The 17,363-nt window shown below is 33.7% G+C and overlaps 1 protein-coding gene across 2 annotated transcripts; it reads right to left on the bottom strand.

The window, feature by feature from the left end:
• Window positions 1-1,737: 1,737 nt before the first annotated feature.
• Window positions 1,738-16,204, bottom strand: LOC112010471 (CMP-sialic acid transporter 2). Of its 2 annotated transcripts, none has more exons than XM_065779105.1 (16): window positions 15,892-16,204; window positions 14,928-15,134; window positions 14,043-14,159; window positions 13,582-13,638; window positions 12,515-12,592; window positions 11,202-11,246; window positions 10,419-10,478; window positions 10,106-10,228; window positions 9,867-9,944; window positions 8,959-9,028; window positions 3,595-3,702; window positions 3,222-3,355; window positions 3,039-3,118; window positions 2,845-2,890; window positions 2,691-2,754; window positions 1,738-2,098 (listed from the first exon to the last, which is right to left on the bottom strand). In XM_065779105.1, exons 2-15 carry the CDS (start codon window positions 15,093-15,095, stop codon window positions 2,704-2,706), a joined length of 1,215 nt encoding a protein of 404 aa, XP_065635177.1. In that variant the 5' UTR covers window positions 15,096-15,134; window positions 15,892-16,204; the 3' UTR covers window positions 1,738-2,098; window positions 2,691-2,703. The 2 variants fall into 2 exon arrangements, with proteins under 2 accessions (XP_065635177.1, XP_023898582.1); XM_024042814.2 differs by having other exon boundaries at window positions 15,897-16,203.
• Between the last annotated feature and the right edge of the window lie 1,159 nt (window positions 16,205-17,363).

Raw genomic sequence — 17,363 nt, 5'->3', positions numbered from 1 at the left:
AAATATAGATGAAAAAATGGTATTGTTTTTAATTATTTAATTTAATGATTTGTGATATTATCTTTTTTTCTTATGCTTTTTTTTTTCCCCATCTTAGCTAATATTAGCATTTTAGTTTTTTTTTTTTTTTTTTTTTAGTGAATTACACAATTTTAGTGTTTTGATATGATATAATTTGAATTAGAAGTCCAATTTCTAAGTCAAATAAAAATTAGAAGATTGCTATAACTATGTTTCTCATAAACTTTTAAATGATACAACTAAGCAGATGAAAACTTTTTTTCTATTGACATGCAAATCTCGTCTTGCAATGTATAAGTTATTCGACATACCATGACAAAAATTCCTTTATAAAAAAATTTATTACCCTCTTCAATCTCTAACAAGAATGATAGTATATATTTTCATACAAGCATTCAAAATAGTTAATATAAAAAGTAAAAAATAAAATGATGTAAAACAAGCTCTTTATGTTGGTTGGAAGAAAAACCTATAATTTTTACATAATACAAATTTATATATATATATATATATATATATCTCAACAGAAAACAAAAAACAGAATTGTAAATTGCCTCAGTCATTGCTTGGGCCGACGACTAGTGACAATTAAAACTCTAGTAAGAAGTGCATTTTGAAGAAGAAGGTAGATTTAAGAGAAGGCAAAAAGGTTCAGTCAGTAATCTATAACATGTCCAGTTTGGATATCCAATACTATAACTAATTTGTTGCTAGATCATTTCCAATTCTTTTTGTAAAGCAGCTCTTACAGCGCACGGTGTTTGCAACTAGTTTAACTAATAGCCCATGAAGAAGAGCCCGTATAACTAATCTTAATCAAGCTCTAAAAAACAAAAAGCAACAAACCTCTAACAAATTGACAAACTCCAATTAGTTACAAGTTACAACATATTGAAAAATAGAGTAACTGACTTAACTAATCTTCTGTTACACATATTTAGAGTCCCTTATTGTTCTTATTATTAGTGAAAAAGAACGTCTTCTGAACCCATCTCAGAACTAACTGAACCAGAAAATATTGACCTAGTGATCTTATTCTTATAATCCGTTTGGATTAAAAGAGAGAGAGGGAGAATAGTGTAGAGTAAAGTAGATTTAGTACAAAATTAGATTATTTTTAGACAACTCTACTCTACTTTCCTCCATTCCCCCTCCTTCCCCCCTCCATTCAAACAGGTCATTAGTGAAAAAGAAACTGTGACTATATATTTGAACAAAGGAAGACGAGGAAGAGGAGAGTGAAGTTGACAAAAATCAAAATGTACTAAATTTGGTATATTTTAGTCACCTTCCCCACTATCCACTCGTCAGGTTGGCCCTCTCCATTCCAAGCATACCCTAAAGGAATTAGTATCCATGATAAGTTAAATAATTTTTAGGCATGCATGATTGAGCCATTGAGTACCAGGAAGACAAAGGGAATACAATTGTTTCGTACAATAAGTTAAAAGGCTAGAACCAGGACTCAACAAGTCCATTTTGCTCAGTTTAAGCAAAAAGTTAGGACTCTCCCACGTTTTACTTTCTCAGAAGAAAAGGAGAAAAGAATGGGCGTAGCAAGTATAAAATTTTCAATTGTACAATTGAAATATCACTTTTCATATTGAGAATGAATAAAGAACAGTTCTTTTTTTTTCTTTTTCTTTTTTCCCGCAGCAGTCTAGTATCAATATCAAAACACTTTCTATATAAAAAATGATATATTGGGAAGAAACGGGGTCAAAAAAATATTTGAAACTCTTAATATATATATTTTTTAAAACATTCACCATTAGTAAAACCAAATAGGTGTATTGAATTAGGGGCAGGAATTTGGAGATCCGGGCAGGAAGACAGGTATGTCTCCCTATCAAAATCTCAGAGCAGCAAAAACCCAGGTCACCCACCAGCTTCTATGCTGCACATTCATCCATGAAAAGCTTTACGCCCCAACTAGAAAATCCCATTAATGGGCAAGGGATCCCAAAAAAGTAGAAGGCTATTTTTCTTAATTTTAGTTTATTGAGTGATTGGAGACCTGGCTATCTTTTGTACCATCCTATAAATCCTGCCAAAAGAATTTCTTCGAAGAAAGTTCCTGCAATAACATTCAAAATAATAAAGCTTGATTATATATTGGGTGGCAATTGAATAAAGAAACAGAAAGTATACCATTCTAATGTCATACATACATCTTATTAAGAGCATCTTCCTTGTAAATGAAAAAAAGATTAAAGATCAAAATATCACTAATGTTTTTGTATCAGGTAGCATTCGAATATAGAATCATGAGGGAAATTATTCCCAAGCCTCCATCTCCAGCTACCCATCAGTTCCACCAAAGCAGGCATTACCAAGAAAATTTTAGTTGGCCTGTTAAACTAAAATTGCTGGGTAAGGCATAAACTTTCCACCACCCCCTCCTGAGACCAACTTAAACTAGCAATACAATTGGATGCTTTGATGAATTAACCTTTTGTCCCTATTCCAAAGTATTAAGATCAGTAGACATATTTGGCTCCTGAAGAATACCCAGCACCCAAAATGCACACCCAAGAAAGAAGCATAGATGTACAGTCTAAATTGAAGTGTTTGGCTTCAGTCTAAATTCAAAAGATTCCAATATGCATGTTGTGATAGCAAATGCAACATAGATTAAACCAAGAGCATATAGAGAGTCAGTAACATACTTAAAGAGTAATCTCAGGTGGGAAGAAGTGGCTTTCTCTCATCAGATCCTACAAGATGACTTGCCTATGGAGGGGAAAATTAATAAGCACATAGTGAGCAAAAGTATAACATAATAGAATTCGACTCTGCAAAACAAGGACTGCAGGTTCACACCTCTTCACTTGCTCCTGCTGCCATATTTATAAAAGAATCCTTTGGCCTGAAGAAGGAATAACAAATTCATAATTAAAATGTAGAATAAAGAATGTACAAGTCACGAGGTTTCCCCAAACCCTCAACTGAAGCAATTGCCCAATGATACTCTTAAAAATCAAAGCACAAAAAATCAGCAAAAAATGAGCCTGTACCTTTGATTTTCATGAACATCTACTAGTTCAAGCTTCCCATTTTGTTGTTCATCTCTGACTTTAGAAAGGGGTGAAAAGAACTAAAGGGAAAAAAGAAGCAGAAGATCAAAAAGACTGATTAACAATAAAACACTTCTCTCTTTTCTCACTTTTAATCCATCCAAAAAGTTTGTCTCAAATTACCTGGTGCATTGAGATAAATACAATAGAAATTCCTAACAAAAAGTTTACAGTCAAAGTATGACCAAACATCACAGCAGATGCTATGCCCGTAAAGATTGTGGCAACTGTTGATGAGTACTTCTTCAAAATTGTATCTGAAAATTTCAAATGCATCTGAATAAGCTCAATAAATATGATTGCTAAACACGTACACCCACCGGTGGTGGGGGGGATGGGGGGACAAAACAAAACACACACACAAACAGAGAGAGAGAGAGAGAGAGAGAGAGGAAGAAATAGTTATATACATAATTTTTTTTATAAGTAACAGAGAATTTTATTAAATAAAATAAGTCGTTAAATACATTTAACAAATAGGTAAACATATTATTACCTGCATATTTGAAGAAAAATGATGATAGAATTCCTTGTGCTGCATTGTTAGCTATCAGAAGCATGGTAGCTTTTGAATGACCTTCTAAGATATCAAAGCTACTAGGACCTGAAAATTTAACATTGTGATTTCTAAGGCCCACAGCTTAGTTTGATTACAAAAAATGCAACAGTTTATTGGCAAGGGGTACATTTATGAGTTAGATAAAAATGACTTCATTGTACTTCACATTGTTCTCAAAGACAAAGATCAATAAAAAATCAAAATGGGCTTTTAGTTTTACACTATATTTGGGAGCATATAAAAGAATAGAATAGGTAGATCATAAAGGAATGGAATCGAATATGGTGTACTTTTCCTAGCATGTGGAAGTTTATCAAAGACAGAATAGAAATCAAAGAAATATACAATTGTATATACCCTTCAACTTTCAGTTGCCCTTTTTTTTCTTTAAAAAAAAAAAAAAAAGGATAAAATCCGTATTTCATCTTCAGGAATGAGTGTTTCTCCCATTTTTTGGAGGAATGCTTACGTAGGAATGGAATGGAATCGGCAATTCCCTCACTGCCATTTCATTCCTACGCACTAAACTCTCAAACAAGGGAATAGATGAAATATCCTTTAAAGATCTCCTTCTTATTCCACTCCTTCCAAACTAGGGATGGCAACGGGACAGGTGACGCCCCCACCCCTGCTTTGAGGTAGGGGGTTTGACCCCACCCCCACCATTGCCCCTGCACAACCTGACCTGTTGCCATCATTTGGAACTACAAAATTCCTCCTAATCCCACCTCATCCGTTCTTGGCAATTGCTTTCAAATTCTAAACTTACATACTCTGGATCCCCTTTCAAAGTTTATAATTAACTACTTGCTAATAGATTTTGACTAACACTATTTAATTGCTTTGTGCAAAACAGAAAACAGAAAATAGAAAATTTATTGACCCAGATTTGGATGTGCTCAGACATGCATGAAAACCCTTCTAAAGGAAATAACGAAATTCAATGAGGAAATTTTAATCCAATCATCATTCCTCACTACCCCATCCATCAATTACACATGGAACAAAACTCTTCAGAGAATAGAACAATTTAGAATAAGCAGAGAGTTTATTAATAAATAAATAAGGCAGGGAGTAACTAACAAGGCAAAATTAGAAAAATATGGTCTCATATATATTTCATAATAAAATTTCTACATCACAAACCAAACATTGAATTTCACAACACAGAACCACAAAATACCCACCAACCAAACCATTATTTATCCTAACTTGGCAGGATGTTCTGCAAATCATACAACTCCAGCTACAAACTATGGATTTGAGGTCATAGCCTCATAGGAGTCTTTGGAAATAAGAGTTATTGGATTTGGGGTCATCGGAAGACAAGAATCATTACCGTTGATGAATATAGCCTCCATGGCATCAGAGATAGAGATTGACAGCAAGGAGAGAGAGGGGGGAGGGATGGGGGCTAGGTTTTGATAACTAATCAATGGAGAAAGAGAGGGAGAGAAAGAGGGAAGGAAGGGTGGCTAGGGTTTGTGAATGAAAAGTGATGAGTGATACTGTTGTTACATACCTTTCAATATTTTTAAGCCATAAAAATAAAATATTTAATATTTTTAATAATCAGTGTGGACGCAGGGCAGGGGAGCCAGGATGGGTGACGAAGAGTACACACGACCCACCCCAAACCTTCAACCATTAGGCGTGGGTCAGGATGGGTCTCTGTGGGTCATCTATCCCTATTCCAAACAGAATGTTCAGAAAAAGGGAGCCAAAACCAATTATAGTATCAGAAGCAGCCATTAAATTTTACTACATTAAATTTTACTATCATTTTCCATGATGGACTGCCATTTTCATTTTCATTAATTTCCTCAATTTGGCTAAGGGATTTGCACAGTAGGTTGACAAGAAATATATCAACACAATTTATTCTCTGCCGGACTAATAACAGGTCATTCTTTTTCCCAAACATATCTAAATGTACCTATCTTTCTAGATTTAGAAAACTGTGAAGGCTAACTAAAGCTATTTTCTACACTAACTGAATATAAGCAATTCCTAAAAGAAGAGAAGGAAACACAAAGATATTCAGCTACAACTAAGCAAGTTAATTATGTAACATAATCAACCAAATGGTAAGGAAGTTAACTGCCAACCAAATTAAAGTACAGTTGAATAAATTAAACTGCAAAAAAAAAAAATTCTTTTTCTTTTTTTTTCTCTTTTTATAAGTAAAAAAAACTTATTAGAAAAGGAAAAGAGAATGCCACATAATTATGTAAAATACTAAGGCCATGATCCCAACTAGTTTTTGCAATCAGCAACATGAAACCTTTTTCTTGACATTCACTTCTCTGATTAGCCTATTCTTTATTCTTCTTTTCATGTGGCTAGATCATCTCAAACAACATTCCACTTTCTTTGCCCTTAATGACACACCAACTTCTCACAAAGGCAATCTGTATCTTTTTTCTCCTTTTTTTATTGCCAATTATCCACCAGCTGAACTTATTATCTGAATATGTTGGATGCTACCTACCCAAAATTTTCATCACAAATCAGTGACGGCCAAAACACCACCTCATAAGATTTTCTTTGTATTTTATTTGGTGCCTTCAATCACACATCACTAGAGATGCACTTATTTACTAATTTACTTGACCCATTCTATTTTGATTGAAATATTAATCAAATTATCATTTGTGTGGTTGCCTTCATGGGTAGAAATTCTTTTTTGTGATAAATGCCATCTGGTTGCAAATAAACTGAGTTTAAAGTAAATAGTTATACATAAAGAGCTAGTACTTGTGTCAGGTTCACACGTCCCTTGTCATGACTTGCACATTCTATTGAATGCGTACACTATGAACATTATATACTAGGAAGGAGTAGTTTAATCAGGTAACCACAGCCTACCGGGACAAAATAGGATTATCTTCCAATGATTTAAGTAGGAATTTAGCACCAGAGGCAAATTAGTTAGTAGATTGATCTTAGGTTCAAATCCATAAAAGAAAAAGATTAACATTGTAGTAACTTTTGAACATAATAGTCGTATACCTTAGATATAAAGATAGATGAATTCAGGTCCAAATATATATGTCCAAATATATAGGTTTCAAACATATTTTATAAAATATAACATGATCAGAACACATATGGATTACAAAAAAAAAAAAAAAAAAAAAACAGAGGCACTTGGAATTAAGTTTTCGTTCCTACAACCCTTTAATTGAATGCACAAAAATAGTACCATTATTTACCAAGAATGTTAAACAAAAATGTTCCTATCAAGACACACGGACGCATTTCCACAAAAACCAAAATTTTGAACCCAAAATCCACCATAAAGGTTGCATCTCTCATAAGGGAGTAGACTTACTCTCATAAAAAGTACTCTATATAGTCTACCTACTTATCTTCTTTCCCTTTTCCAAATTCAACAGATAAAGCAAATCATATAGAACAACTTCAACAGTATTTTCTTTGGAATGGTTTGGGAGATGATTCAAAACTTCACCTAGTGAATTGGTCTAAGGTATGTTCTCCTATTAAGTTTGGGGGTCTAGCAATTAGAAATCTGAGATGCTGTTGGGAAAATGGTTGTGGAGATTTGGGTCTAAGAGAAGCATTATGCAGAAGGGTAATAAGGGTTAAATAAGGAAGTGAGGAGGGAGGTTGGTGCTCTAATTCTATTCCAGGCTCCTATGGGGTGAGTTTATGGAAAACTATTAGTATTGGTTGGTCTACATTTTCTCTATATTCAATTTGAGATTGGAGCTGGGACTAGAGTGAAATTTCGGCATGATGCCTGGTATGGGGAGAATCATTTGAGTGTGTGTTTTCCAAAATTATTCAGAGTCGACAGTGTCAAGGAAGCTTATGTGGCTGATCTCATGCAATTCCCTAATGGGGTTCATTATTGGGACTTGGGAGTTCTTGCATGCAATTCAAGATTGGGAATGGGAATCTTTGTCTAATTTTTTGGATGTTATATATGGAGTCTCGTTGCAGGGCAGGGTATTGGTGAGGATAAGAAATGTTGGATGCCTGCTAAGAGTAGGGGCTTTGAGGTGAGCAGTTATCATAGGGCCTTGTTTGGTGTATGTAATGAATCCTTCCCTTGGAGAAGCATTTGGAAAGCAAAGGTTCCTTCCAAAGTTGTGCTTTTTATTTGGACTGCAGCTTTGGGAAATATTTTGACTATTGATAATTTATGTAAGAGGAAGGTGAGGATTCTGGATTGGTGCTATACGTACAAAAGGAATGGAGAATCAGTAGATCATTTTTGATTAAATTGCCCTATTGTTTTTGAGTTGTGGTCAATGGTGTTCACCTTGTTTGGTATTCTATTGGGAAATGCCAAAAGACTGTACTGTAGTTGAGCTCCTAGCATGTTGGCAAGGAAAATTTGGCCGCCATCATAATGGTTTTATCTAGATGGTTGTCCCTTATTGTTTGATGTGGTGCATTTGGCGGAAAAGAAATAATCAGTGTTTTGAAGACTCTAAAAGGACAATAGTAGACTTAAAAAAAGAAATTCTTTAAAACACTATCGGATTGGATGTCTATCATAAGAAATCCTTCTATTTCTTTGGTTTATGATTTGATGGATGCTGTGTATTTATTTGTTTTGGTCCCCTGCTATATACTTCTTGTATATTTGGGTGACTCCTTTTTATGAATTTGAATAATATTTTCTTTACCAATCCAAAAAAAAAAAATTCCTGTCAAATGAACTTGAGTGAAGCAGAAAACTCTTCACATGGATAGAGTCATAAATAATAACAGAATTGAATGATAGCATACAAGCATGAAAAATAGAGAAAACCCCACAAGGAAAATGGACAACTGTGTGCCAATATACTATCAGAGGCTTCATTTCAATTGAACTCAAACATCCTCCTTAATATCCATGAAGCAGGAACAAAGGGTATGGCACAGATACATTTAAACACATAATGGAATAACAAACCATTTATGGAAAAAGGGAAAAGAAAATGTTGACATAAAAACTCCTTGCATTTCTCCTGACAATTATATTCCTGTTTCTACAATTAAAAAAAAATATTTTTATTTTATCAAACCAGATGTGCCCAAAACCTTTTTCTATGAATTTCAGTGCTAAAAGATCTAGTTTTAAATCCTGGATATGTCCAAGTATCATATACATATTGGGAAGTATCCGCAAAGAACCAGTTTTTTATATAATAATGATACAGAATACTACTCCTTCATTTAGCTATATTTGTTGGTTGTGCCAATATAATCTGAAATGCCATGTTTTTTTTTCTTGTCAAGTATTATCTGAAATGACATGGTATTAAAAATAAAGATTCATGTGCATACCTTTGACAATGGCAGTTACCAATATTCCTAGAAGGTTGAATATAGCACCATACCCATATAAAAATAAGTTCTGCAAGCCAAAATTACAGAGATTCAAATTGTAGACATTAACTTCCTTTATATACTTTCATTAATTAACAGATATTGCAACTGAAATACAACATGATTCTGTATGTCAGATATGGAAAGAACATTACAAACAGAATTAGGATCTTGTAGATTGAATCTAAGGCCAACTGACCCAAATATATGGACAATTCCTAATTTATCTCCTTCAGACCAATTAAGAGTGTGTTTGGGTGAGCTTATTTTCATTGGTTTATTTTGTTTGAAAAATAAGTTGTGTGCAACTACAGTTGTACATAGAAATGGCGAGGCTTTATAAAGTTGTACATAAGCTGTTGAAAGTAAGCTGGGATTTTAAGTTAAATCAAACTGACCCTAACAAACCCAAAAAGACAGGACCAGGAGCTCCAATGAATTTATCACCAGCAGACATGGTCCACAAACACTTGCTTTCTTGACTTCCAACAACAGAACCGAAGAGCCCTTCAACTTTCTTTGGTGAATTATGCTATAACTTAAAACTATATCTCATTTTCAAAAATTTCACTTTCCAGCCTAGGGAACAACCACACCCAAATTTCACTCAATATGCTTTGACAAACATAATGAGTAACCCCTCACAGATATTCATAAAAGCATTAACGAACCATTTTCATATGATGCAAGGGGAAAAACAGGCATACTGCATATAACTCATAGTTTGATAAAAGAGCAATATTTACTATACATCAAGCACAGACCGTACTTGCTATATTCCTTGATCAAATAATGCAATTTTAAACCTTAAATCGTTGCACCAAGTGAAACTAATAAATTAATTATACATGATCCTAGTATGTTACCTGGAGGTAAATGCTTGTATCATATTGACTTTTTAGAGCATACTCATTGTAGACAGATGCCAAAGATGGAACAGTTACCTGTAAATAAAATTATTTACATTAGCCTCCAAAATCCACAGATAAGTTTTGAAAATAAGAAACACAATGTAAACAGAGTAGTGTTTCCAAACTTCCTTCTTATCAAGCATTCCAATTGTCCATGTTAAATAAGAGGGCAATAAAAACCAGAAGTTACTTACAAAGACCAATGTGTACATGTATGCACCCGTTGCGACTGGAAGACCCAAAGCAGTGGTACCTTCAGGCAAAGAACGCAACTGATTTACACTAATTCCAATGAGCAGCAGAGCAAGAGCTTCCCACTGTAGCAAAACAAATGAATCAGCAACATACCATACATTATCAAGGCAAAGAGAGGTGTTATCAATAGAGAACCCCAAAGGTGTTAACATTGCCAAGCTCTCATACAACATTGAAAAACAAACGACAATAGAAAGAAAAGAAAAATTTATTTCTGAGCAAGATGAGGTGCAACTAATATATGATACTAACCTGAATTATGGAAAACCGGCGTCTCATTATAAACTTCAACAAAACAGCAATTACTAAAACCTGCATGTCAATGACCAAACATCAAGTCTTTACAAGACTTTCACTATTTCTACAAAATATATATAAGACTAAAAATGAACATTAAGACAGTTTTCACCAAATCACAAAACTAAAGTTCAGATTAAGCAACAATATTATAAGGCTTCATTTTTTTCTTTTGAGTTTCCTTTTTCCTACTCTTAATGACAAGGGCCAATAATGGAAGCTCATGATGGAGCCATATGATCCTGTGTATTTTTGTTTCCTTGCTCTCACTCAAATACACCATCTATCATACCAAGTGGAAGTTCAGCTTCAAAACTAACTTGAATAAGAGTAAAGATCAAAACTGTAAAAGGGCCCACATAATAACCAAAATAAAATTATAAAAAGCAAGACACATAATAAAATTGCTGATACTGTGTACCTCTGATATTGATAAAAAAAAACGTTCAATATCAAAAGATTAAAAATGCATGTTTACAGCCATAACAAGTATGCTTCTACAGGATATTGAAAATGACACTTGACATATATGCCAAAAATATAACACAAGTAAGGAGAATTCTGTTGAATCCAGCTAAACTAGTATCATTAGCGGACAATGTAAAATGTAATACAAATGAGCATTTTTTTCACAGCAGGTAATGTTAGTGGCCATGAGAGATACAAATAGCAAAGCTAAGAAAATGGCAAGTAATATCACTAAAATACCATTTACAAAAGCAATAAATCTCAAAATACCTTCAAATTGCTCAGCATCTTCACTGTCGCAGGATTGAAATATAGCTGCATAACAGATGACCTTATATCAATCAATTTATAACTTTAGACAAACACACAAGTCCTGAAAATGCCAGTAACAGAATAACTTATGATAAAGACAGTTCTATTCTAAATAAAAAGCAGCAAATGATGTCAAAACACCTAGGAAGCCTACACACCCAACCATATTTGGTAGTGCAGATTGCAGACACCAGCCTAGGCAGGTAACCAGCTGCCATATGTACATAACATGGCATACATAATATACATTGAAGGAACACCGCACATTACATCTACAAACATTGTTTCCAGATATTTGCACAAACCACTAATCCTTTTCTTGTTGCAATGGCTCTAAGAGCTTAAAATTCTGGTCTAATCAGAGCCCAAGGACCATCACAGGAGATAGACCATAGATATTCCAGTCTTAATCAGAGTCTATTCGCGTGGATGAGCATGACCCAAATATGTAATGGAGGTGGAAAATTATTACATGAGATAAGCTGATTCAAAGGCAAACAAAATAATTTCACAATACTCTCAAATGGAACTTGCTCAAGGAGCTGAAATATTGCTCCAAGATATAGTTAATAATTTTTCAAGTCAGATACTCAGGGGTATTTTGGATTTTTTGCATTGTTCCCAGCAGCTTTAGTTGCGCCTAATTATACATATGACCAATTTTCTGGATTTTATTTCTTGATTTTGGTTGATATGTGGGCCATTTTGGATGCACTTCAATTGCATGCTCAATTAACTTTGAGAAACTTGGTCCCAAAGCTGCATAGGTAGATGCCTATATATAGTTTATTGATATTTCAGCAGTTAAGAAAAAGGATGGAAAACCCAGCTGCTTGTTTGATACATGATGCACCCATCACTTGGGTGTGATGCTCAAGAACCCTAAGGTGATACCAAGTTGATCTTTCTCCCCTCTCTATTTTCTTTTTCATTTGCTATTTGCAGCATTCCAGTCTCTTTACTCAGATTATTCTATCTCAAAACCAACAAACCTAAGCCATTGAGTATCTAGAATACTGCCATTGCAGTGCAAACACACACAGACTCTTAGCCCAAAAAAGACAGCCTAGGTGGCCAACACTTCCAGGCACTGGTCTATGCATGGTATTGAAATACAAAGTTTGCAGAATAATCAAGTCTATATTCAAAGAAAAGATTAAAACTTTATTAAATTATATTGTATAGATAGATAATAGATAGATAAAAAGAGAGATAGACATGCTATCTAAAAGCGTAAACATATGGTAAGAGGACCTATATAGGAATCTTACCTGCATTGTGAACTTTAGATAGTTATTGATAGCATAAAGAAGTGCTGGAACAGCAAGAAGCACATTGTTTCGAGCTGCCTGCAAGAATAAGAAAACAACCTTCTGAAATTAGAGGTCTTCACGTGTGAGATGTCAAAGTTAGCAACATGCTAACTCAAAAATGGGTGACAAATACAAAGGATGAGAATATTTTTTAATATATAAAAATCCGAATTTCAAATTAGAGAATAAGCAGACCAAACTGAAAAAGATCACTCATAATCTAAGTACCACAATATCATGACATGAAGAGAGGGGGGGGGGGGGGGGGGTGGGGGGGGTGGGACTCGTTCAAGGAATCAACTGGCCTACACTACCAGAAGTTTTACAGGACTAATCTATCACAGTTTCATTGCTTAGAAGCCTATAAAAAGGCCCAATAAACAACAGTGGCCAATCATGCAGAGTTTACCAAACCCATTATCTTATATCCATGTCAAAGATCTATGTTGTTGAGCTTCATATATAGCGGATAGTAAGTGGGAACAAATATCTACAATTTTCTGTGCAGGAAAAATTAAAAGGCACAGCAATAACTTCTTTTAACTCATAACTACAAAACTGATTTCATCACCATCAAAATGATGCCTGATTACTTCTGAAACTTGGCACCTGAGGAGTCCAATACAGTTGGAGACTGTATAAAAAAGGGAACCTCATGTTGCCTTCCATTGCAGCCATATTGAGAAATTCATATTTACATCCAGCAAATATTCATTCACATATCCATTATTAAATATCATTTTAGTTCCCTTGTTAATAATTTGTGAATCCAAGGTCAACCACAATTTGCAGTGTGCAATGTAATACTATATAACACCCCAAATGCAGAACTCTAATTCTAAACAGTTATCTTCTCCATCAATAAATCTGAAACTTGCAAAAGCATGGTTAAATTCATTGTTATTAAAATATTTCACATCTAAAAGCTAAGACTTTTGCAACATATGAATAGCCTTTTTTCAGAGTCCATCTTACTTCAAAATTTTAAAAACATAAATTGGATGATAACAATGACAGACTATTACCTGCACGAATGTGGAAATTGAGAGTAGAGGCTTCTCCCCAACTTTTTGATTCCTTGCCTGAAAAATCAACAAAAACCTCACCAAGATAAATAAAACCTCTTGCCCTTTAAGATATGTAACATAATGGATTTTCTGAAAACTACCCCCAAGATAAAATAGGCTATGAAAAAGTTATTCCAACTATAAAATCAAACCTTTCTCTCCTCTCCCCCACCCACCAAATCCTCTCACTCTCTCTTACACATGCACACACAAAAACAAAAACAAAAACAAACTGCGCTACCATCTCCATCATATGCTAGAACCCAACAACATTAAGGAATAACAATAACTCTAACAATAACTCAATTGACTCAAGATCTTCCTGTCAATAAAGTGGTTTGCCTTACTTGTGAAGCTCAATTTATATATGTTCTTATAGGAATAACAAATAAAAAGAGATAAAGAAGTTTCAAATGTACCTGTAGCAAGAGCATAGTAATAGCAAAGAAAACCTTTGTAATCTCTGTTAAAAAATTAACGCTAATTGGGCTAAACTTGAAGCTCCCATCCACCTTGGACATATAAACTAGAATAGGCTGCAGGGGAATAAAAAAGGCATTAAATATATCAGATGACCTTGAAAAAAGGACAGAGAACTTCCTAAAGGAATCATAGCAAAGTTTAAAGCATTCAATATAATATTCTGGACCAAGATCTCACAATTAAGTACCCTGAAACAATATAAGAGCCCATCAGGTTTTGCTGCCAGTATTCTCTTCTTATTAACAGGAAATAAGCAACTTGAAGCATATTGGAACATTTTATTTTGTAAGAAATTTTATTGGTAGCAATCTAAGAAACATTGCAACCTAGGAACATGGGAAGTGCACTTGAGTTACTACAACACATCATTTGAAATTAAATATATCCTTAAACACGAATATTAACTTGACAAACCAACATGTGAAACCAATTCTTGGTACAGGTTTTGCCATATTTTATGGTCTCATCATAAACAATAAGAAAAAGCATCTTAAAGAGTTCCTATTGAACTAAGAAATTTTACTAGCTTACTTTATGAAACATAACTATTCACTACATGTTGCATGTTTGACCCAAATCCCACACCCATAACCATAAGATGATAAGTGGAAGACAGTTTATTCACATGCCCAAGAGCATAAAAGACATAGAATTCAACAAGACAAATTCTTTTATGTTGGTTGGTTGGGGAGGGCATGGGGGTGCAAGAGATTTATAAACTAGTATAAGCATAGAACGCATGACTATCAAACATTTTGTAAATTATCAATACGTAAGGTTTATGATAGTAGAAATTCTACTGGTTAAGATAGGAATTTCACCTGTAGACCAACTAGCATACAATCACCAACAACCAAAGCAATGTTGAGGGCACGTTGCTTCGACGATACCCTGCTCTTGTATCGGTCATAAGCCCTTGACACGGTTTTGGTGGTTGGGGAAACCAACTTCGAATGGCAGACACTGCATTCTACCACCCCGTTCTTCATTGATTTTCCCCCTAACTGTCACACTACACAAAATTGTACCTACAAACAAAAACTAATTAGAAATAATCACCAGCCCTGTATAGATTGAACAAAAAAAAATAGCTCCAAAACTAAAACTATCCAAAGAATAAGCATACCTACCAACCACAAACTGTGTCAATAAACCTTAAAAGTATAAGTTCTGTATGATATAAACTCACATCAAAACAACATAGGAAATGCTAATACCCCATTTTTAACTTATCAACCAAAAAAAAAAAAAAAAAAAAAAAAAGGCCCATTTGGCTGATTGGAAATGTGTGATATAAAAATAAATCAAGACTTTCAATCTTTAAAAAAAATCATATTTTTGGGATAAAATGGAAAGTTCTCTGTCAACTAGACTCCAATCAATAAAAAGGTAATCTTTTTCATTGAACAAAAGTGAATTTCTAAGGTCCGTAATCTTTTTCTTTTCCCCAAACAGAGCATAAACTCGAATTAGATTATCATTTATCAATCACCAATAAAAACCCAGATGCAAAATTTTGCAGATATACCATTATTCAATCAACTTTCATTAAAAAACGCAAACACAAATAAACACAATTCACCAGATCTCACTACTGAGACAACAAAAATCAAAACATTTTGATGAAAACCCTAAAACCAAAAATCAAACAGAATCAAATTCAACACACACACAGCTCAGATCTTGCTATCTCATCACCATAGCTCAACTCCTACGGCCAAAACCAACACACACAAAAAAGCCAAATTTCGAATCAACCAAACAAAAAATTGTAAAACAATTTACCACACCTAAACTTTCAACCAAAATTGCATTTATCCAAGAAAACTCGTCCCAACTTTTCCCGCCAGATCCGCAACTCCGAGACCGGAATGAATTCAAACTCCCTCTCCTCCTCTCTCTCTCACAGAGAGTCTGAGAATTTGGAGTTCTTTTTCTGTTTTTGTGAATGTGTGGGAATTGGAATTCCGCTTTCCCTGTTTTTATGGGATTTTGAATTCCCAGAGATGCGAGGAATATGCAGAGAGAGAGAGAGAGAGAGAGAGAGAGAGAGTTTGGAGTGTTTTAGTTGAAACAGCTTAGGACCTTTTACGTCTCTAATAAGTCCTTAATTCACTTTCCAAATCCATTTTTTGCTTTGAATTTACACAAACGAAACACACGTTGTGTTACGAGAGGAAGGGAAAACGACTTACTGACGCATGTTAAGGTGGGCAGTCGGTGACGGACCAATTAGGTGTCAGAGACTTGTATTACAAAAAAGTGGAGTCAAAGTTGGGTTTTTTTTTTTAACGTGATTGTGATCATTCCTCTTATTATTAGCATTTTTTTTAAAGTTAAAAAATAAATAAAAAAACAAGTTCCATTTGTTTAACGGTAACCGATTCTCGCACTCAATTTCATAACTTGTTGATTTTGTGCAATTCTGAGTAGCCGACAAATTGTGAAATTTGGTGTGTAGTTGGTTGTCTTTTATTTATTTATTTTTTTTTTTTTTGCTTTATTTGTAAAGCATTAATATTCTAGATCTATAAGAATTCATAAAAACTTATTCTAGATCTACAAGAATCCATAAAAACTTGCCATGTTTGTAGCATTATTTTTTGTGAATGGCAAAAAAAAAAAAAAAAAATACTATATTCACAACACTTTCGCAACGAGTTCCAAGTAGTTAGAACCAATAAAACAATAATAACTTACTACCTAATATTTGTTGTGAAAATGTTGTAAAAGTAACACTTATAAAAAAAATAGTACTTGCAAAAGTTAACAAATTGTGAAATTTGGTGTGCAGTTAGTTTTGTCTTTTATTTTTTTTTATTTTTTTTTTTGGTTCTATTTGTCAGCATTAATATTCTAGATTTATAAGAATCCATAAAAACTTTCCATGTTTGTAGCATTACTTATTGTGAATGGCAAAAAAAAAAAAAACTATATTCACAATACTTTCGCAACAAATTCCAAGTAGTTAGAATCAATAAAATAATAACAACTTATTACCTAATATTTATTGTGAAAATGTTATAGAAATAACACTTCTAAAAAAATAGTACTTGCAAAAGTTAACAAATTATGAAATTTGGTGTGCAGTTGGTTTTGTCTTTTAATTTTTTTTTTTTTGTTTTGTTTCATTTATCAGCATTAATATTCTAGATTTATAAGAATCCATAAAAACTTGCCATGTTTGTAGCATTACTTATTGTGAATGGTAAAATATATATATATATATATTATATATGTGACATTTGTTGTGCCTA

This window comes from Quercus suber, unplaced genomic scaffold (genome assembly GCF_002906115.3).
Source record: "Quercus suber isolate HL8 unplaced genomic scaffold, Cork oak 2.0 scaffold_199, whole genome shotgun sequence".
NCBI lineage: Eukaryota > Viridiplantae > Streptophyta > Magnoliopsida > Fagales > Fagaceae > Quercus > Quercus suber.
This window is presented reverse-complemented; position numbering and strand designations above follow the sequence as displayed.